The sequence below is a fragment of the Pongo pygmaeus genome, chromosome 10 (assembly GCF_028885625.2).
Source record: "Pongo pygmaeus isolate AG05252 chromosome 10, NHGRI_mPonPyg2-v2.0_pri, whole genome shotgun sequence".
Classification (NCBI taxonomy): domain Eukaryota; kingdom Metazoa; phylum Chordata; class Mammalia; order Primates; family Hominidae; genus Pongo; species Pongo pygmaeus.
Window position 1 is genome coordinate 69,065,019 of NC_072383.2, and position 23,732 is coordinate 69,088,750.

A 23,732-nucleotide genomic window follows, 5' to 3' on the forward strand; every position below is an offset into this window, starting at 1 on the left:
AAACAAAACCAGAGTTCTTTCATCCTTGGAGTGGATAAGGTAGCTTTTAATCCAGTATACAAAATACTTTTTTCATTTAAATACTTTGTGCTATTTCCACTGATTGACATTTAAACAATCTTTAATTGTACCATATATGCTAAAAATGATAAGGTCAATTTCCCAACATCCCAGCCTGCTCTTTTCATACCTTGTTTTTCCATTATCCATTGATAGATGTCACTTATCAATTTGTTGGTTATGTCTATGTCAATGGACTTTCAAGAGAAACATAACAAATTGCTAAAATACAAATCCTGTCAATTAAAATGTGGGGTGATGACACATCAAAATACTGACTTTAAAATGCCAATACATATATATATCCACTGTCTTAGTTTGGTTTTCTTATGATTTAGGAATTTTATCATTTCCTCCTCAAGTTTTTCATGACCCATTTTTTTTGTCTTTGAGGCTCTGAAAATGATCTTTATCGTCCCACACCCTGCGATTCACCTGTTCAAACCCAGAAGTGAAGGGCGGGAATCAGGACCCGGGCTCCGGATGGAATCAGACCATGTTTTTACCACAGAGTCCTTAAATTAGGGAGGCCTGCTTGATATACAACTAAGGAAAATTGTCCTTTAATTAAGGGGCATTTGTGTTCCTCTGTGATTGTTTTTGCAGCAATATCAAAACATTTATGAAATGTTTATCCTCACATTCTGAAGTGCACTTTTTTGAGTCATTGGCTCATTTTCAATTACTGAAATAACCAAAGAAAGAACAAACAAATCCAAACAAGTACATGGAAAATACATTTTCCCCCTTCTCTTATTTCTCTAGTGTACAGTCTGTTCTTGTTTATGATATTTATATCAAGATCCCCTTTCTTGCATAAAATTGATAATTAAAAGGAAAACACTTACCCAGAACAAGAAGTTGAAGGTAAACATAGAATATTTTATACAGCCACTCACACCTGCCATTTCGGAAAAGGATTAGGAATCCAGATGCCGTGAATTTAACTATTCGTTACAGGCTTGTCCTGCAATATGCTCTGGAGCAACTTGCCTGCAGAGATTTCTGTACCCACGGCTTCAGAGCAGAAAGAGAAAGCAAAGAAGTAGAGGGAGGAATAAAAAGTTATTAAACTGGATAAAAAATTAACCCACACATTTAAATATCGCAAAGGCTATTAACTCACACATTTAAATATCGCAAAGGCTATTAACTCACACATTTAAATATCGCAAAGGCTATCTCCAGGCAAGTATGTTCCTTTGCTTGTCATAGCTCCTGGGGCACTGGGCCAGGATATTTATGATCCTTTCTCAAAAACTGCCTCCTCTAAAGTAAACAGATATCAAGTGAAGGGAATGGCACTGGATCAGGCGAGAGAATGGCACAGTGCTAGTAAGTTCTTAGCTTTCAGAAACCACTGCCTGACTTCCCCGCCCTCCATTTCAACTATGGGGAAATAAGGTTGTTTTGTTCTGAGTTAAATGGACATTGTATCTCTACTCATTTTTGCATTGCATTTTCTCAATACTACAAAATTTCTTCTAAATGCAATAAAATGCATTTAGAAATCTGCAAAATATCAAAGCTTAGACATAGCAACCTGTTATCATTAAACCCAGAATAGTAAAACAACCATTACATATCTGCCCTCCAAAACATCTAAATTTATTTCAAAACAATTCCAGAGCTGCCGTAAATGCACCACAGAAATTGCAGAGGGAGAGGCAGCCTTGCCTATCATGATAAGACCATTTGCTTTTTATCTTTATTTCTTTATGATATAAAAGGAAAGATATCATAAAGTGGCACTGACTGCCACATTGTGTTCATTTTATAATGCATAGTCATTTTGATAGCTTGGTTTGTTTTTAAGGTGGACACTGTAATTTCCTTCCTCTGATAAATTATGTCTAGCAACAGCTGTTCTCCACCAACTCAGTTTCTGGATTCCAGGTCCTCTTGGACAAAAAAATTCAAAATGGGAAGGTGGTCATGGATCAGTGACCATAGATTTTACTATTTGTTTCTAGTGCTAATAGAAGGCAGCTGTCTCAGGTAAAGGCAAAATTCTCTGACATAATCAGGGAGGTGTGGACTGCTTTGTGTAAACAGCCTGAGTCATGTTAGTTTCCACATCCTGCCTCTCAAAGGGAGTTCTTCTCCCCCTAAATAAAAGAACCCTCTACTTTAAAAGGCTGTTGAGAAAATTATTCTTTAGAATCTTTGCTAAGTTTTACACAATAAGCAAGCATAAACTCCTTACAAAAGAAAAATATTATTTCTAATTTTCACTGCCATACAATGTTTTTGAAACAATCCTACTCCCTGACTACATATACAATATATTTTAATGCATTATCAACAATAATATTTAGTGTTAAAGGCCAAATTTAGGATTAATTCCAAAAATAATGGCTTAATATATAAATCATCACTAAAATTGTTTGTGTTCTGTTTCCTACTAGAAAATGGAAATAGTTTCACAACCTTCTATTGAGATATTTTGTATATAGAATAATCCATGGCTGAAAGAATAATTTCAGATTGAATGAAAACCAAAATTGATTTATAGTCCCAGAAATGATTATTTATCAATTAGAGGCTAAAATTAAAAAAAAATTTACAGATTTAAATGCTGCTTTGTTGACAAGAATGTATTGAATGCTACCAAATTTTAGTTTGAAATAGATATTTTGGTGGATGCTGAACAACCTTAAGAAGAATCCTGTGTAGTCTTTAGTTGAATCACTCTTGAACTCTGTAACACAAAAATCAATGGATGTGTTTATACAGGAGAATGACTGTGTAATAGAACTCCCTAGTCCAATTCAAAACCTATATGAAACAGTTCACTCCTGGAAATTCCTATTCCTATTAATGTTATAATCACACAACACTCTCCCAGGCTGAATTTGTACAGGTATTTTGTATTCCTCTTTCTTTCTATCCAATCACTCTTACTGGTCTGTGTAGCTCCTAAATTACTATCAAAACTATTTCTTCCATCTCATCCTTTTGCATTTCCTTATTCAGTCCTTTATCATTTCTTACTTGAGCTGTGTCAATAGAATGAGAATTAATTTCCCTGGCAGTCTCTCCCAGCTCCTCTCTGCCTTAGCACTTTAAAATTCTTTTTGAGAAATACTTATTGATTAGGTAATGATAATGATGAAAACCCAATCTAAGGATATTTTCCTTTTACCTACAAGATAAAGTTCAGAGTCCTTAAAGTAGCATTTACAGCACATGGCAAACAAGTCCTCCACCCACTTCCCAGAACTTTGTCCGTCCCCTTTCTTCCTAGGCAGCCTCCACTTCTAGGCTCCATAACCACAGAATTATTTCCCAGGCCTATAACACACCTTTGGATTTTATGCCTTGTTCCTTCTGCTTGGAACATCCTTTCCCACCTTCTCTATTGCAACATCCCTGTGGAGCCTTCCCTTCCTCATCTTCTGCCCCTACTCTGGGCAGATTTACTTGCTTCTCAGTCCTCAAGTCCATTATTATTTAAACAGACTTTAATCTACAATTGCCACTATATCACATCTATTTGTGTCTCTCCCCCACATTTGATTCTATATACCTGAAAAGCAGAAATCTTACCCTATTCACCTCTGTACCTACAGTAGCTGTCATTAGAGCTACAGAGATTTGCAATGGCAGCCAAGCTCCTCAGAAAGTTCAACTAGTGATTTCCTCACTAGGTTCTCTAGGGAAATACCAATATGCTACCTCTGCCTTTAAAAAATTTATTAGGTAAAGAAAAACAGTTTATTAATTTCAGGACTTGTCAGAGCCTTCAACTTTCTAATATTCAAGGAGGTGATATATAGCAATTCTGAAATGAATATAATCTCAGAACATATTTTTGAATGACATATTCAGGACCGGTGTTACAGAACATACATACACACTTACAGAAGCACTGTTCTAGACAAACTCTCACTCTTACACCTGAGAAAAGAGCAGCATAGGCAGATTGTGAACCAAGTTCACAAAACCGGTTAGATCTCCTTCTAGAAACAAGGTCACAGGATTATCAGATCAGTATTCTGTCTACTGGCGTCAACAATCTCTTGAGTTCTGTAGTATGAGAATGAGTCATTTACTCATTACTCATTTAATGTGTCTTAGATATTGAGAAATTTTCATATAACAGATATTTTAACAGTGGTGGGAGGTTGCAGGGGTTGGAAATTGTCAGTAATAAATCTTAGACCCTGTGAAAGACCAGGCCAGTAAGGAAAGAAATGGAGAGTGAAATATTACAAGAAGAAATGACAATCGAGGGAAAGAACAGAGGGAAAGTCTAAGTAAATTTAGATGAAGTTTTTCTAATGTTGCCATCATGCCAATTACTATTCCTTGCAGCAAATGCACAGAGTAAGGCAGGATAATGATTCCAATTTGATTAATTGTGAAAAGTCGCCATGAGGCAGTCATCAGTGAACTAGATTTTGATAGCAGTATGGGAACCCATGCAGGGAAAAGAAAGAGAGAGAGACATTCCTTATGCTCAGGGCAGAGGAAAGTGCATGAGTAGTACCATCAAATACCCCACAGAAAACATGGCATTTTCTCCAAGACATCAGGCAAACCAGGCCTACATTTGGGACTTGAACCAGAAATCATAGATAGATCACATTTTCATCATGATATCATCTTCTCCTCCATAAGATAATATTCAAAAATTTATTCAACTGATGTATTGAATCCTTACCATATTCCAGGAATGAGACTAAGTGCTGGAAACATAGTAATTTATGAAACAAGATAAAAATCCCTGCCTTCCTAGGCCTTACACCATGGTGAAAAGGTAACTTCTTTGCCTTTTTGTTTCCAACATCTCATTCGTTACCCAATATATTTGTCCTTGGAGTAGACAGTAAAAAAGCAATTCATGTATTGTAGAGAAAAGATTATTTTCTCTCTTGCCTTTTATACTCTCCCATTATCACTGTCCCTCTATACTATTTGTTTTTCATGACGTTGTTAATAATCAATTCATGTTCTCTAAGGCTAACAGCAGCAATAAAAACATAATGTTGAGATTTCCCTTCCTTATGACTGTACTGAGGGGTGTGTATGTAAGGACATGAGATCATACACTCTGAACAATTTGAGTGAAGAGATTCTGGTGCTTTTAGCATGTCTCATTTTGAAAAACCTTTTTTCTTATTTTTGGAAAGTTGGAGTTCTCACTTTGGGGTTTTATGGTCTCTTTTACAGGAGCAAAGCCTTGGCTCTTGTGCTCTAGTCCCATTCTAGCCTTCCTGAGACCAATATTCTTCTTCTGCTTTCATGTGATCCCAATGCTCTGTTTCCTACCCTCTGTGCTTATGGAGCCTGGCTCATAAAAACCTTTTGTGTATTCCCACTGGAAATGCACCAGATAGGAAGCATCCGGTATGGGAAAGATGCCTCTCCTCTCTTTGCAGGACATTTTAAAGCAACTGTCTCTACTTAGAGTATTAATTCCAGCTCAGAACTAAAGTAGGGGTTAGAATCGTCATTGTGAAGTAGCAATACAGTGTTTATAGAAAATGGATACCCAGTATTCAACATTCTTCCTCTTCTATAGATATTTTATTCTGAAATATTAATGACTTGCACCTGGACATAAATTTACCATATAGGACACATAAGGAAAAATATGGAAATGTGTATGAAAGAAACAGACTTTAGATCACCAAAATATGTGTGTATAAGGAAAATTGAGGCAAAATGGTGCAGTGATTAAAAATGCAGTTTATAACCATGGCAGATTAGAGATGCTGTGTATTCTTATTAAGCCTCACTATGGCATTTATACTCCTTTTACAGCAGGTTAAGAGGCCAGCTGCTGGGTAGGAACCAGGGTCAGGTCCTTGGCTTGGCAGCCCTGAAGCTCCACTTTGCCAGCTTTTCCAGGGGTGATCTGCTTCTTGGGAAAGATTCACCTTAAATGCTCTCACAGGAGCCAGAATGTCAATTTCCTACTTTATCATGAGAAATGCACCCATCAGACTATCCATCCAGCATAAGACAGTAGCTGATCAGAAAACTCTCTCCCTGAAAAAAAAAAAAAAACAGCACAGAAGCCAGAGCCATACACAGATGGTGTCTTGGGGCATACATTTGGCAAAGGGGTCAATGTTGCCAAGATATGATATGCTGACAAGTCTAGAACCACCCCAGGGATCCAACAGCCAAACCTTCCAGAAGTGTTCAGCGGTCTTAGCATCCTCTCCCTAAAATTGCTGTGATACACCACCAAATTCATTCTTCTTGAGGTTGCCTTCTCTGTACTCCATTCAGTCCCTGCCCTCTCTGTAGTCACATCTATCTCTGGATAAGAGTCCATGCTAATTGACTAGGTTTCCATTTACCAGACTGTAAATACAATTCAGTCCTGCTTCCAAGGTCACATTTTAATTGCATTTTAGATACTTCTAAAATTCTTCACTCACACAAAATTGATCACTTGGTTCATGCCTATAGATTTTACTAGTTGATTTCTCAGAAGTCGATCTTATTTTTCTTCTCTCTAAACCAGGACTCGTGCCAATGCACAGGCTGCAATACTCAACAAGAAAACGGAGAATACAAAGCAGGGCTTTGTAATCACCACGTCAGGATCATTGAACAGCCTATTTTTGTGCTTTATTATTTGCCTGGTTGTTTGCTTTTTGGGTTTAAAGTTTAAATGCCGGCCTGCTTTTCTCTGAGTTCTCTCTGAATCAGTTCTTTGTTTGCCAAGTTCACAAGGTACACATTAACTATTAAACATGATTAGGTTCTAACCTGGCTTAACACTACTTAACAGTGGTTAAGAGGTAGGAAGGTGAGTGGAGCCCACCAATACAGAAGAAAAAAAAATGGACTAGGGTGGCGATATTAAACACTTGTATGAGACACCAGCTTCTCAAACTGCAGGAGCAAACAAAATGTTACACTGAATTTAACACAGCCTTGTCCCATGACTGGTCAGAAATAAACATAGACACTTTACTCAAAATGCTAATTAGGATCTCACAAGTGACTAATTCCGAATTACAAACATTTATTCAGTCTCACACAGTGGGAATGTATGGCATGGCTATTCTAGTTCCCAAGGAAAAATAAAATAACAGGAAGTCATTGTAAAAGGTCATTTATGAGGAAATCCCAAACCTCCATTTCACACCTTTGTAAGAAGCAACAAAATGTATCCCAAATAAGCTCAGGTAGAAAATAACTCAATCTCTGGTTTGAAGGAATTTCTCTGTAGCCACAGAGAGGGATATTTTAGGTTTTTCTTGAGTACTTGGAAGACCTGATTTGCCCTTAATGTGAGAAGAAAACGAAAAATAGGGATATCCCAGGAAACCTGTGGCTGAATGCCTGAACCATGGTTCCCTAAAAGAGAGAGCAATGGCCTGACTCCATTTTCCTCCACTGTTGTCCCAGATGAATGGACCATCCCAATTTTAATCACATCAAATAAAAGTGTATATCTTTAAACATACAATATCCAAATGCAGTCTTTCCAGAATTCAAGGATGGAATACACCATTCCTCTGAGAATTCTCTTTTGGTTCGTTTCTCCATTTATGATCAGGCATTAAAGAGTCCTTCCTAGTAATTATTTACTTATTAATATCTGGTTGATTCAGAAATTGCCTCACCTATAAAGCCCAAACATGTGAGAAAGTCAGATTTTTTTTTAATTAGGCTACCCTTGAGGGTTATTCAAGTGCCTTTAGGTCAAACAAAGCCCAGAGATTGTTTTGCTTTACACGGAGTCACATTGATCTTTTATGTGCACGAATCATTCAACCTTCAGAAACTATTCCAAAGGAGTCCTTACTGGTTTGGAGGGTTTTTATTAATTATGGAAAAGGCCCAAACTCTTTCTGCATGCTAATTTATTTATATCATATTTCTACTTGAGGCTTCAGAGAGCCAGGGAATTCCTGTAAGTGCTCTGCTGTCTTTCCTCCTCACTCTTCATGCTTTCTTGAATACATGAGTGTGTATAAGTAGTGTTAAGCCAGAAAGACTGGCCTAGCCAAGACCCCTCAAGAAGGAATGTGCAAATCTGGGAACACGTTCCAGAATTTCTTGCTACCAGCACAGAACCTGATGTATAAGTATCGGCCAGACATTTCAAGTTTCTCAAGAATCACTGTATTCTCAGCCAATCTCCTAAGGAGCTCTCTGAGAAGGAAATAGTTCATAAAGCAATTCTCTGTGCAGTAAAAGATTATGTCACTCCCTACCTTTGAACCCTCTAATGGATTCCCATCACAATTAGAATAAAATCCAAAGCCACACAAGACGGGCCCTTGGCTGACTCATCAACCTCATTTTTGCCCTGTTCTCTCCCTTACTCATGCTGCTGCAGCCACAGTGGACACCTTGCTGCTCCTTCGACTTGCCAAGCCTGTCCTAACTTAGGGGCTTCCCATTTCCTCTGTCTTCCCCACCAAATCCTCTTGTGTCTGGAATTGGTGGGTTCTTGGTCTCACTGACTTCAAGAATGAAGCCGACGACCCTCGTGGTGAGTGTTACGGTTCTTAAAGGCGGCGTGTCTGGAGTTTGCTCCTTCTGATGTTTGGATGTGTTCCCAGTTTCTTCCTTCTGGTGGGTTCATGGTCTCGCTGGCTCAGGCGTGAAGCTGCAGACCTTCGCCATGAGTTTTACAGCTCTTAAGGCAGCGCCTCTGGAGTTGTTCGTTCCTCCCAGTGGGTTCGTGGTCTCAATGGCTTCAGGAGTGAAGCTGCAGACCTTCGCGGTGAGTGTTACAGCTCATAAAGGCAGCGTGGACCCAAAGAGTGAGTAGTAGCAAGATTTATCGCAAACAGCTAAAGAACAAAGCTTCCACAAAGTGTTCCACAGAGCTAAAGAACAAAGTGTGGAAGCGGACCGGAGCCTGTTGCCACTGCAGCTGGGGCAGCCTGCTTTTGTTCCCTTATCTGGCTCCACCGGCATCCTGCTGATGGGTCCATTTTACAGAGAGCTGATTGGCCTGTTTTACAGAGAGCTGATTGGTCCGTTTTGACAGGGTGCTGATTTACAAACCTTGAGCTACACACAAACGTTCTCCAAGTCCCCACTAGATTAGCTAGACACAGAGCACTGATTGGTGCATTTACAAACCTTGAGCTAGACACAGGGTGCTGATTGGTGCATTTACAAACCCTGAGCTAGACACAGAGTGCTGATTGGTGCATTCACAATCCCTTAACTAGACATAAAGGTTCTCCAAGTCCCCACCAGATCAGCTAGACACAGAGCGCTGATTGGTGTATCCACAAACCCTGAGCTAGACACAGGGTGCTGATTGGAGTGTTTACAAACCTTGAGCTAGATACAGAGTGTTGATTGGTGTATTTACAATCCCTTAGCTAGACATAAAGGTTCTCCAAGTCCCCGCTAGACTCAGGATCCCAGCTTGCTTCACCCAGTGGATCCGGCACCGGAGCCACAGGTGGAGCTGCCTGCCAGTCCCACGCTGTGCACCTGCACTCCTCAGCCCTTGGCGGTCCATGGGACCAGGCGTCTTGGAGCAGGGGGCGGCGCTCGTCGGGTAGGCTCCAGCAGCCAGCGCAGGAGCCCAAGGCGGAGGGCGGGGGGGCGTGGGGGCGTGGGGGCGTGGGGAGGCTCAGGGAGGCTCAGGCATGGCGTGCTGCAGGTCCCAAGCCCCGTCCTGCGGGAGGCGGCTAAGGCCCGGCGAGAAATTGAGCGCAGCGCCGGTTTGCCGGCACTGCTGGGGGACCCGGCGCACCCTCCGCAGCTGCTGGCCGGGATGCTAAGCCCCTCACTGCCAGGGGCCGGCGGGACCGGCCGGCCTCTCCGAGTGTGGGGCCCGCCAAGCCCACGCCCATCCGGAACTCTAGCGGGCCGCAAGCGCAGCGCAGCCCCGGTTCCCGCCCGTGCGTCTCCCTCCACACCTCCCCGCAGGCTGAGGGAGCGGCTTTGGCCTCGGCCATTCCAGGAAGGGGCTCCCACAGTGCAGCGGCGGGCTGAAGGGCTCCTCAAGCGCAGCCAGAATGGGCGCCCCAGGCCGAGGAGGCGCCCAGAGCAAGTGAGGGCTGCGAGAGCTGCCAGCATGCTGTCACCTCTCACTCTTAGCTTGAAGAGCTAGACAGTTCATCCTCTTCATTGTATTTCATATCTCTTTATCTGTTGTTTCCTTTTCTGCTTTCTTTCTGGAATGTCTACTTCAGAAGGTCAAGGGCACTTTTTGTATTGTTCACTGCCATATCCCCAAGGCTTGGAATATAGTAAGCTCTTAATAAATATTTCTTGAATGAATAACTGAATAACAAGTTATCTAAACATACTAATTCATTTTTAAATAACAATAGCCCCTGTTTGTGTTCACCATTGCATTCCTACTGCCTAGCAGAACGACTGGCAAATTATAATCATCACTATGCGCTGGGAGATAACGTTGCAAAAGAAAAATAAAGTTCACACGGCTCGTACGAGCATTATATTCAACCAACTTGAGATGGCAAACAAATAAATACATAAATAAATATGCAAAAAAAAAAAAAATACCAGAAGGAGAAGAATGGCAGTATCCTGTGCTAGAAAGTGAGGAAACTACTTCACATTAGGTGTAACTCTGATAAGGTAACATTTAAGCTAAGTCCCGTCTGATAAGAAGGCACAAGCCATGCTGAGATCTACCATGAGAGCATTCCAGACAGACAAAGGTAATAGCACAAAGCCTCTAAGGTGAGCAGATACTGAGTATGCTGGAGAAAGAAGGAGAGCATGTACGTAGCATAGTTATGGAGACCATGGTATGAGATGAGTTTCAGAGAGGAAGTTCTTCAGGCCAGATCCTGTAGAGAGGTGTAAGCCAAGGAAAAGATAATAAAGTTGATTTAAGTGGTATTGGAGGTACAGGCAGATTTTAAGCAATGAAGTGACACAACCCAGTGTTCTAGGCAGAAGATGATGGTGAGTGGCCTAGGGTGAATGTAGTGTAGAGGAAGAGAAGTGAATGGATTCAGGATATGCTTTAGAGGTGAAATCAACAGAGAGTGAGAGAAAGAGAGGAACATGGATACCACCCAGATTTTAACTTCAACAACTTTGTTGATAGAAAACTGGGGGAGGATCATAGGTTCTGTTTTGAATATTTTGGATTCAAGATACCTATTAGATATGCAAGTGAAGATGTCACAAGGACAGTTCAATATATGAATATAGAAGACAGGCAAAATTTCAGGGCTGGATATATAGATTTGGGTGTCCTCACTGATAAAAGAAAAACTTCAGCCAAATTAAATTTAAAGGAGTTTAATTGAGCAATGAAAAATTCACGAATCGGGCAGCCCTCAGAATCTTAGCAGATTCACAGAGACTCTTTATATATATATATATATATATATATATTATATATATATATATATATAATATATATATACTTTAAGTTCTGGGATACATGTGCAGAATGTGCAGGTTTGTTACATAGGTATACATGTACCATGGTGGTTTGCTGCACCTATCAACCCATTATCTACATTAGGTATTTCTCCTAATGCTATCCTTCCCCTAGTCCACCACCCCTCAACAGGCTCCAGTGTTCCCCTCCATGTGTCCATGTGTTCTCATTATTCAACTCCCACTTATGAGTGAGAACATGCAGTGTTTGGTTTTCTGTTCCTGTGTTAGTTTGCTAAAAATGATGGTTTCCAGCTTCATCCATATCCCTGTGAAGGACATGAACTCATCATTTTTTATGGCTGCATAGTATTCCACAGTGTATAGGTGCCACATTTTCTTTATCCAGTCTATAATTGATGGACATTTGGGTTGGTTCCAAGTCTTTGCTATTGTGAACAGTGCTGCAATAAACATACATGTGCATGTGTCTTTATAGTAGAATTATTTTTAATCCTTTGAGTATATACACAGTAATGGGATTGCTGGGTCAAATCGTATTTCTGGTTCTAGCTCCTTGAGGAATCGCCACACTACTTTCCACAATGGTTGAACTATTGCACTCCCACCAACAGTGTAAAAGCGTTCCTATTTCTCCACATCCTCTCCAGCATCTGTTGTTTCTTGACTTTTTAATGATCGCCATTCTAACAGGCATGAGATGGTATCTCATTGTGGTTTTGATTTGCATTTCTCTAATGACCAGTGATGATGAACTTTTTTCATATGTTTGTTGGCTGCATAAATGTCTTCTTTTGAGAAGTGTCTGTTCATATCCTTTGTCCACTTTTTGATGGGGTTGTTTGTGCAGCCTCATGGTGGAAGAAGATTTAAAGACAAAAAAAGGGAAATGATGTACAGAAATCGGAAGTGAGGTACAGAATGGCTGGATTGGTTACAGGTTGCATTTGCCGTATTTGAACATAGTCTGAACACTCAGCAGTGTATGAATGGTTGAGGTACAGCCACTGGGATTGGCCAAGACTCAGTTATTGTTATAGGCACATACTCCTAAGTTAGGTTTTCAGTCTTGTCTACCTATTAAGCTAGGCTGCAGTTAGTCCATAAGGATTCAAATATAGAAGTACAGAGTCCTTCTCAGGCCACATTTAGTTCACTTTCACATTACCATATAGAAGTTATTTAGAACCTAAGTACTAGATAAAATTACCTAAGGAGAAGGCATAGATAGATTACATCAGAACCCTGACCCTATCCCTGGAGCATACCAATATTTAAATTTGAAGAAAGGGGGAATAAATACATATCACTGAAAAGCAGTTAAGAGGAAAACCATCAGGGTAGTGTCCAGGAAGTCAGAAAATGAATGTCTCAGAGAGAGTAGGCAGCTGCCAAGTGCTGCTGAGAAGTCTAGTAAGATGAGAACTCCCAATCCCACTAGTTTTGGCAGCATGGGATTACTGCTGTCTTTGAGAGAAGACCATCCTTAGTCACATAGTGGAGACAGAGCCCAAATGGAAAAGATTGAAGAAAGAATGAGAGGAATGAAAGTGAAATTATTTATTTTAGACAACTACTTCAAGTTTTGTTGTAAAGGGAAGCACTCAGTATATGGAAACTAGGATAATATGAGTTTATATAGTTCCACTGTCCGCTGGGAATTTCAGAGGGATGTGAAAATTTGTTCCTGTGTAAAATGAATTGATGAGTTTCTTTCCTTATGGACAATTAAGATTACAATGTTGTTCATATAGAATTAAACTCTTTATTAATTATATCAAAGCCTGTAGGAAATCATGAATGCAGATCACAACTAAGTTAACTGTAATATGCAATAGAAAAATAGAAATATAAAGCTTCTTGGATAATAACTTCCTATATTCAGATGAAACACTCTCAAAACCTATAGTAACTCGGAATTGTACCTTACATAATAGTAGTAAGGAACGTTATATATCAATTGAATTAATAAATCCAATCAAATATTAAAAGTATTGGATGGGAAATCAAGGGAAACCTATGGTGAGAATTTTAATAGCTATATTATGCGATGCTCCAGAAAGAATCTTCAGCAACTTAGAAAAAGACACACATAGTTATAATGGTTATCAGTGGCTGGGAAGGTGATTGAGGGGTTGCACGGAGAGGTGGGGATGGTCAATGGAAAAAAAAACAGAAAGAATAAATAAGACCTATTATTTGATAGCACAACAGGGAGACTATAGTCGATAATAACTTAATTGTACATTTTAAAGTAACTTAAAGAGTGTAATTGGATTGTTTATAACTCAAAGAGTAAATGCTTGAGGGGGATGGATTCAAAAATACATAAATAAACAAGAAAATTTAAGGTGAAGGAATAGATGGGGAGTAGGTGGAAACAAGACTTCTCATAGTATATGTTTTTATTTCCTTTTGATTTTGAAGTATGCAAATATATTAATTATGAAGAAAATTAAATTTTTTTAAAATGCAGTGGTTTGATCCAAAGCTGAAGAGACAGGTTACTGAACAGGTCTCAGCAGTCAGGCTGGCGTGGTGTTTTAGGTCTGCTGTGGGTCATATTGAATGGAAAACAGTAAGATAGGAGCTCTATGTTGGCTGGGTGGAGTCAAAGACTAAATAAATAAAGGGAAAGCCAGTGACCAGGGGCCAATCTAACATTTCAGAGAACTTTCAGGATGGGGAAATTGAGCATAATTATTATGATGTGATACAAGCAGGCAGATATATATTCAAGAACACTCTTCTCTGAGCAACTATTCTAGGACAGGGGCTTTGTTTCATGCTTTGATTTTTTATTTCAAGTATTTCTGAGTGAAAAGGCCAATTTGGTGCATGTTAGACTATTATCCAGAAGGAAAAAGATCTGGAAAAAAATGTCGGTTCTGCAGAAGCTAGAAGCTAATGTGAACAGCAAAGGGAGAGAGTTACTTCTTCTTAAGGATCCTTCAGGTTTGAGCCCCAGCATTTTTCTGTCTTTCCTGAGGTTTAACAGCCAGACACAAGCAGTACTTTGAATGTGGGTGGTCCCTCAGTTCCCACGAGGGTAGGTAACTGTTCTCAATTTTGATGCTGTTTTGCCCAATGTTTTGTTGGCCTTCCTACTGAGTCACTTTTTCCTCTGTTTAATTTATGTGCCATACTAATATCTTCATATCTTTCAGGACCTCAGACCCAAGGCTATCAAATTAGATTGATTTGTTTCTCCAAATAACTGAGCATCACCGCCTATCTTTCCTATTTTTTTTATTAATGACTTCAGTTTTTACAGCAGTTGCAGGTTTTCAGGAAAACTGGGCAGAAAGAGAGTTCCCATATATTCTTTCCCCCACCTCCCACCACAGTTTCCCCAGTTATTAGCATCTTGAATTACTGTGGTACATGTGTTATTATTAATGAGCTAATATTGATATATTAGTGCTAAATAAAGTTTACATTAAAGTTCATTCTTTGTGTTGTACATTCTATGGATATTGACAGCTGTTTAAGACACTTACCCTCCTTAGAGTATCATACAGTTTCATTGCCCTAAAAATCCCCTATGCTCCACTGATTCATCCCTCTCTTCCTTCCACTCCCAACCTCCACCCACTGATCTTTTTATCTGTCTCCACAGTATTGCCTTTTTTTCTTTTCTTTTCTTTTTTTTTTTTTTTGAGACGGAGTCTCGCCCTGTCACCCAGGCTGGAGTGCGATGGAGTAATGTTGGCTTACGGAAACCTCCGCCTCCCAGGTTCAAGCAATTCTCTGCCTCAGCCTCCAGAGTAGCTGGGATTACAGGCACCCGCCACCACGCCCAGCTAATTTTTGTATTTTTAGTAGAGATGTGGTTTCACCAGGTTGGCCAGGCTGGTCTGAAACTCCTGAACTTGTGATCCACCCACCTTGGCCTCCCAAAATGCTGGAATTACAGGTGTGAGCCACCGTGCCCGGCCCATAGTATTGCCTTTTACAAAATGTCATACAATTGGAATCTTATAGTGTGTAACTTTTTCATATTGGCTTCTTTCACTTAGTAATGTGCCTTTAAGTTTCCTCCATGTGTTTTTAGCTCAGGAGTTTATTTTTAATGCTGAATAACATCTCATTGTATGGATGCACTGTAATTTGTTCATCCAGTCACATATTGAAGGCTATCTTGGTTATTTCCAAGTTTTGGCCAGTATGAATAAAGTTGCTATAAACAGTCATGTGAAGGTTTTTATACAGTCATAGTTTTTAACACATTTAGGTAAATAGCAAATAACACAATTGCTGGATTGTATGTTAAGAGTATGTTTAGTTTTGTAAGAAACTGTCAAACTGTCTTCCAAAGTGGTTGCACCCTTTTACATTCCTACCAGCAATAAGTAGGTGTTCTTAATGATCCACATCCTTATCGACATTTGGTATTGTCAGTATTTTTTATTTTAACCATTCTAGTAGTATTTCATTGTTGTTTTAACTTACAAGTCCCTAATAATATATGATGTTGAACACCTTTTCATATGTTTACTTGTCATCTGTATATCTTCTTTTGTGAGGTGTTTTCAGATCTTTTGTCCAGTTTTTAATTGGATTGTTTTATTATTTCTGAGTTTCAAGAGTTCTTTATATATTTTGGAGGCCAGTCCTTTACCAGATATGTGTTTTTACAAATATTTTCTCTTTCTGTGGCTTGTCTTTTCATTATCTTAATCTAATTTATTTGTAATGAGACAAACATCATCCCATGTGAAATCGACACCCAAAAACTGTTTTTCTTGACTAGTTTATTTTCCCATTTTCCCGGTTTACAGACACATGTTGTTACTTCCGGAACAACTTTAGCATCATATACACCACTAATACTTTACTGTGCCTTACTGAATTTCTATAATCACTGATTCCTTGAACTTTAAGATTTCACTCTGTTGAAAACTGTGAAGACTCTGAGGTTTATCCTACTTGCAGACTAACAAGTTAACTCCCCATAGTTTGATGGTTGCCATCAAAAGACATGAGACTCCTGGGTAAGACAGAAATGACTTTACAACTCATGACACAGCAAGCTTTACAAGCTTCATGTTTGTCTAGGTTCTCTTTGTTTCCCCAGTCCCACTGGGGAGATGCTGAGAAGCCCAGGTGGATGGTGAGTATGCAATAAATTTGTATCACACAGAGGGACTCTGAGCTTAGAAAACTCCAATCTTTTAAAGGGGTGCTTTTTCCTCTCCTATAAGGGAGACTTCCAAGACTGTTTGCTATATAAACATTCTTGAAAAGATAGTCTGGAACAAAATATGTCAATTCCTCTGCTCAGAAGATATGTAGAAATGTGAGAGATCCATGGAGAATTTTCTTTCAAAATAATCTTTCATCTCTCCAGGTCATGGTAAACTGCCAAAGTAAGTATTATATTTTAAAAAACCTCCTTATACTTAGCAAAAATACCTGTAATTGTTCTCTATTACCTAAACAAAATATAAACTCCTTAGCAGAGCATCAAGACAATTAAATATCGGTCTCCCAACTAAACTTTATAATCTTAATCCTAAAACTTCCCAATATGTATCATTCATACCAACCAATACAAACCTTTCTGCCCTTTTTCTTGTTTAACTAGTTCTATATTTCATTCCTTCCAGCCTCTCTGTCTCAAATGCTATGCCCATATCAACAACTTCATTGATACAATGAGACCTATTTGTTCAGGCATTAAATCAAATGGTACCTCTCACATAAGACATTTTTAAATGAATCCCTTCCTTCTCCAGAACTCTTCTAGCACTTTTTTCCCATAACTCAATTTAAGTATACTCTATAAAGTTGTCTATTTGCATTTTCTCTCTATTAGTGTGCAAAAAACTGGGGCCTATATCTCAATTTTGTGTTTCTTACACTAAGAACTATGTCTAGCAAATATTGAGTGAATGAAAGAATATATAAATATTGTGATTTTTGTATTTTCCTAAGGAATTTCTGGAGAGAGAAGATGGTATAATTTTAATAAACAATCATCTTCTATCAATAAAACAACTGTTTCTCAACTCTCCAACTTTTTTTCATCACTACAATAATCAGAGATTTTTTTAAACCTTCCTGGTATTTTAGGAAACAACCCAGTGCTTCCTTTTATTAAATCTGCTGCAACATTTTAACTGAATGTGAAAGTAGAAAAGCAAAATCAAAAACTGCATTCTGGCTTGTCAATGTCCCTCATTTTATCTCTTTTATCTACACTAAAATCCTTCCTCAACTTTCCTAACTGTTTGACATCCTTTGAGTGCTTTCATATAAGCATTGCTTGTCATGAAGTCACCTTGCACAACCCAGCCCTCCCAAGAGGAGGGCAGGTTTCAATTAAGCTAACAGACAGCAGGGTGATGACAGTGTCTGCTGAGATCAGAATAACACAATGTTTTCAAGAATGAAGGGTTTACAACTTTTTCCAGAAACTAACAAGCAAGGCAGCTCAGCTTGCAAGGAAGACAAGATGGCTCCATCACAGAGACTATAAAGGGGCAAAACAAGGGTGAAAACTAGCTACCCAAAGAGAGATGCAAACCAAAGGCTTTTGGCAAAAGCATGGACTTTATCTTCACAAAGTTCTGGGTTTTAAAGTATTTGCTTTTTGCCAGCTCAGAGAAATTTGTTATTTTGTCTCTTCAACAAATATCTTTTAAATCCCTAATAAGACAATAGTCAACAGAGCAAAAGCAATCTCAGCCCTGGTAGATTTTGCAGTCTAGCAGGGCATAGATGGAAAGCAAATAAGCAAGCAAATCAATTTATACTTACGAATTAAGTGCCATGAAGGAAAAGCACAAGGTGTCAGGAAAGTTGTTTGTAAGAACCTACCTAGATTGCATGGTCTAGAAAGCCTCCTATTGGGAGGTAGTTTTACTTGATAAGAAAAATAAGAAGCCAGTCATGAAAAGAGCATGGAGGAACTGGGAGGAGGAGGGAACAATTAATCAGGGAAAGTAAAAGTATTTTACCTCATCAGCAAAATGGGTGTTCTTATGAGAGTTTATATATAAAGGGTTTGGCACAGTTCTGATGCACTGTAAATGCTCAGCAAGTGATGGTTCTTGTTATGGCTATGGCTATTGACCTTATATACTTTTTAACCAATCTTTAAAAGCCTACAGATCACTGATCAATCTTTTAAATGCTAATAGACACTTAAATAATAAGCATCAGCAGTTACATCTTTAAAGAAGAGGGAAATATGTAAAACATTATATACAACATAGAGAAAATCTCATAAGAAACTCAGTATCCTCACTAATGTATATGCTGATAATTAGGAATTTTACATTTGTTCTCTGAAGCAAGTGAAAATGTAATTGAAGTGTAAGCAGGCAAAATGTTTAATTTAATGAAGAAAACCTGTTGTTTTTGAGCAGCTTTAACCATGTACACTTGCATACAATTAATGTGTTGATTACAAATAACTTGAGTTTTATCATTAAAGCATGGCAAGTAAGATCTTACTCTGTAACACTTGACCTTTGCAAATTTGCATTTCTTGACAAAGTTTGCCATACATAAATAATGCCACTAACTTAGACTGATTATTTTCTTCAGTTAGTCCAAATTAGAGGTTTTATTGTGTGGTCAGTTCTAAATTTACCTGATATCCTTTAGTAGCTTGTTATAATTTATACTTTGTCATTTTCCAGAAGGTAATGGATCCAATTAAGGTGGACTTTTTATTGTTAAACGACCTTTGTAATAGTTATAATTGGATAAAGATTGAAAAGCTGTTCAAGATATAATTTTCTTTGCTTTATTATTCTGCCAAATCTTCCTTTCTATAATCCTTAAGACTATCCCTACATTTCTGATTCCATATGTGCAGAGCTCCATAAGGGCCTCATATGATTCTCTACGTACTTAAAAAGATTTTTGTCTTTGTTGTCTGCCTCATGGGAGGAGCTAAGTTGTTATAAAAGGTGTGCAAATTTTAGCACAAAAAACCTAGAAACCAGCCTCCCATTAGAAAAAAAGCCCTAAACTTGGCCTTACATGACTAATGTGTTTTATTAATTTTGAATGATAATCTTGATGTCCCACAGAAAGGATGGTTTCAGATCACTTCTAGAGTGTGTCCTTTACAGTTTATCATGTAAAATATTTTGAAATGTATAAGATCGTCATGAGATAAGTGTTGAGCAATGTTAAAGGGTAATTTTCAAAATAAAGATAATATCATGGATTTCATACAGATGTCAAGTGAGTTTGTATTAAAGATTTTATTTAACTCATTATTAATGAGGGAATTGGTAAGAGATTACAAGCAATTCAAAGGAGAATTCGAAGAAAAACAATTTGTAGGTCAAGTTTATTGAAATGGAGGCAAAAGTCTTGCTACTTCCATAATAAGTGAAAAAGGCAATTGAATCTCTATTGGGCTGAATCTAGTTGAATGTCCAAAACAACAATTATTATTCATTTCTATCAATTATCTGCAATTTACAGAATTGTAAAATAGCTCAAAGTCAATGAAAGCCCAGAGCCTCCATAAAATCAGAATCAGATAACCTAGAAGAGATTATTCTAACCAATTCAGTTTTCCAATGAAGCACAAAATTTTCCCTACAACATAAATAGTACATACACTTTCCACTGTTGTTAACAAACTCATTCATCCACAAACATATACTGATAAGTTCCTATATGCAACACAGAAGGCTAGACTCTGGGGACACAGAAGTGAATCGTATATAATCTCTATCCTCGAAAAGCCTAAAATACTACAAGGAGAGACATATGCAAACAAATGAGGGTAAAAAGTGTCAGGGGAGTTATAATAAAGGTTTATACAGAACAGAGTAGTAAAAGAAATAATGAATAAGCTTCAGTATGTGCTTTTATGCCTGTAATTGTTCTAAATGCTTCTCATATGATTGTTTCCTTTAAACTTCATAGCTCCACATGCTAAGTTCAATTACAAACCCATTTTACAAATAAGGAATCTGAGGCACAAGGGAATTAAATAAATACATCCAAGATCCCACATATCCTACATGGTAGAGTCAGAATTTAGGCCTAAATCTGATTCTAGAGCCCATACTCCAACCTCTGTACTGTACTATCCTCCCATAAAAGATAGAGTACTTCATTTTACCTTGGGTGAGGGGTGGGGGTAGGAAACTGGAGGAGAAATCTAAGATGAATTTTAAAAGATGACTGACGTGCATCTACAGGTTGGAACAGGGGCTTTCCAGAAAGACAGCCACATGGGCCAATGTACCAAGACCTGCCTTGCTCTGAGAGGTCACAGAGCACCTTTCAGGCCAAACTAAAAATGTTTATATCTATGATGAATGAAAACTGACAAAGAATTTAAAGCTAGAGAGAAACATGATCCATTTTGTTTTTTAAAAAGAACTATGGTTTGATTGTTGTTTTTTTCCCCCCAAGATGGTAGATGGGAGGCATTGTTAGTATGCTTCTCCCACTTGCAAAGACAAAATAGAATGTAGAGATTCACACTGTGAGCTTTTCTTCCAAGAAGCAACACAGGAACTTAACAGGAAAACCGAAAGAAAGCACAGATGCTTTGAAAGAAGCTCCCTACATGGAGCATCAACACTCTTGCAGATGAAAAAAGGGTCTTTCTGATCTGAATACCCAGAACACTGGGTCAGGAGTATGAATGACAGGGGAATGACTATCTAGCTGGCCTAGCAGGGGAGCTGAGGTGGCTCCCTCCCTTCCCCATGAAAGCTCCCCAGCCACCTCTGTTAAGGCTGCAACATCTGCCAACCACTGGGTATTGCATTTACCCACCTGCTTTAGCCACAACTGGCTTTTACCAATGGACATCTCCCCTACTGCCTGAAGCCTGAACCGTTCAACCACATAAGTAAAATCCTGAGGGAAAAATAACAAATAAATAAATAAATAAATGTACACCACCAGAGAAGAAGATAAACATATCAAGATACCTCTGAAATTCCAACCCCACGGGAGACAGTGAACCTGCTCACACACCTACCACATTGCTACTGTCACCAGCATCTGAGAAAGACATCATACAAAGACTCTCTATAACCAAGAAACTCATACAGAGTCTTTACAACCCTGCAAGCACCAAGAGCCAAATTAGGCCACATTAAATTATAAAAAATAAGGTCACATCCGCAAAGGGAAAAAATAGTGAAAAAACTACAGTCAAATAAAAAATAAAATCAGGAATAACTAGAAATAGTCTACCCAAGTGAGAAGGAGTCAGAAAAATAATTCTGGTAGGAGACAGATTATCCAGACACAAAGTCAACAAAGAAACACTAGAGTTAAACTAAACTCTAGCAAACAGACCTAATCAATATTTACAGAACATTCTACCCAAGATCTGCAGAGCATACTTTCATCTCATCAGCATATGGAACATTCTCCGAGATAGATCATACATTCTAGGACACAAAACAAGTCTCAATAAATTTTTAAAAATGAAAGTCATATCAAGTATCTTCTAAGACCCAGTGGAATAAAACTAGAAGTCAACACCAAAAGGAGCCTTCAAAACTATAGAAATACATAGAAATTAAACAATCTGCTCCTGAATGATTTTAGGGTTAACGATGAAATCAAGATGAAAATTGAAAAATTCTTCTAAATAAATGATAATGTGTCACAAGTTATCAAACCTCTGGGATACAGCAAAAGCAGTGCTAAGAGGAAAGTTTATAGTGCTAAGTACCTACATCAAAAAGTTCAAAAGGGCCGGGCGCAATGGCTCATGTCTGTAATCCCAGCACTTTGGGAGGCCGAGGCGGGTGGATCATGAGGTCAGGAGTTCAAGACCAGCCTGTCCAAGATGGTGAAACCCTGTCTCTCTAAAAATACAAAAATTAGCCAGGCGCAGTGGCAGGCACCTGTAATCCCAGCTACTCCGGAGGCTGAGGCAGGAGAATCGCTTGAACCCAGGGAACGGAGGTTGCAGTGAGCCAAGATCATGCCACTACACTCCAGCCTGGGAGACAGAGTGAGACTCTGTCTCAAAAAAAAAAAAAGGTTCAAAAGATCACAGATTCACAACCTAATGTCATGCCTCAAGGAACTAGAGAAACAAGAACAAACCAAATTCAAAGCTAGCAGAAGAAAAGAAATAACAAAGATCAGAGCAGAACAAAATTAATTTGAAACAAAAAGTACAAAAGATCAATGAAACAAAAAGTTGGTTCTTTGAAAAACTAACTAAATTGATAGATTAACAAAGAAAAGAGAGAAGATTCAAATAAGTTCAACTAGAAATGAAAATGGAGACATTACAACCAACACCACAGGAATACAAAAAATACAAATATTATTGAAGTCTACTATGTACACTTCTATGTATGCAAACTAGAAAATCTAGAGGGAATGGATAAATTCTTGGAAACACAACTCTTCTTGATTGAAGCAGAAAGATATGGAAATCCTGAACAGACAAAAATAAGTAGTGAGATTGAATCAGTAATAATAATAATAATAATAATAATAATAATAATAATAAAAAGTTGCCAACAACAACCAAAAAACCCAGGGCCAGATGGATTCACAGCTGAATTCTACCAGATATTGAAGGAAGAATTAGTACCAATCCTACTGAAACTACTCCAAAAGAGAGAAAAAGGGAATCCTCCCTAACTAAGTCTATCAAGTCAGTGTCACTCTGATACCAAAACTAGGAAAGGACATAACACAAAAAAAAGAAAGCTATAGACCAATTTCCCTGATGAACATCGGTACAAAAATTCTCAACACAATACTAACACATCGAATCCAACATCACATTAAAAAGATAATATACCATAATCAAGTGCGTTTCATCCCAGGGATGCAGGGATGCTTTAACATACACAAGTCAATAAATGCAATATATCACAAAAACAGAATTAAAACCAAACTATATGACCATCTCACTAGATTCAGAAAAAGCATTTGATAAAAGCCACCATCCATTCATGATAAAAAAAAAAGCCTCGACAAACTAGGCACAGCAAGAACATACCTCAAAATAATAAAAACTCTATATGACAAGCATAAAGCCAACATCATACTGAATGGGAAAAAGTTGAAAGAATTCCCCCTAAGAACTAAAACAAGACAAGGGCACCTACATTCACTTCTATTCAACAGAATACTGGAAGTCCTAGCCAGAGCAATCACACAAGAGAAAGAAATTAAAGGCGTTCAAATTGGAAAAGAGGGAGTCAAACTATCTCTGTTGGCTGATGATATTCTCATATATCTAGAAAACCCTAAATACTTGTCCGAAAGACTTCTAGATTTGATAAATGAATTCAGCAAAGTCTCAGGTTACAAAATCAATGTACATAAATAGGTAGCACTTCTATACACCAAAAATGACCAAGCTGAGAATCAAA

General features: G+C 38.3%; 1 protein-coding gene across 9 annotated transcripts in view; it reads right to left on the reverse strand.

Moving 5' to 3' along the window:
• Window positions 1-23,732, reverse strand: part of TSPAN8 (tetraspanin 8) — a 291,505-nt gene that overhangs the window by 31,602 nt on the left and 236,171 nt on the right. For 6 of the 9 annotated variants that reach the window (XM_054445130.2, XM_054445127.2, XM_063646505.1 and 3 more), the window contains one exon: window positions 909-1,077. In XM_054445130.2, coding sequence (XP_054301105.1) covers window positions 909-968 — 60 coding nt within the window. In that variant the 5' untranslated portion in view covers window positions 969-1,077. Of the gene's footprint in view, window positions 1-908; window positions 1,078-1,154; window positions 1,177-1,218; window positions 1,369-2,715; window positions 2,762-23,732 lie in introns of those variants that run through there. The other 3 variants (XM_054445129.1, XM_054445125.2, XM_054445131.1) reach the window with 3 other exon arrangements.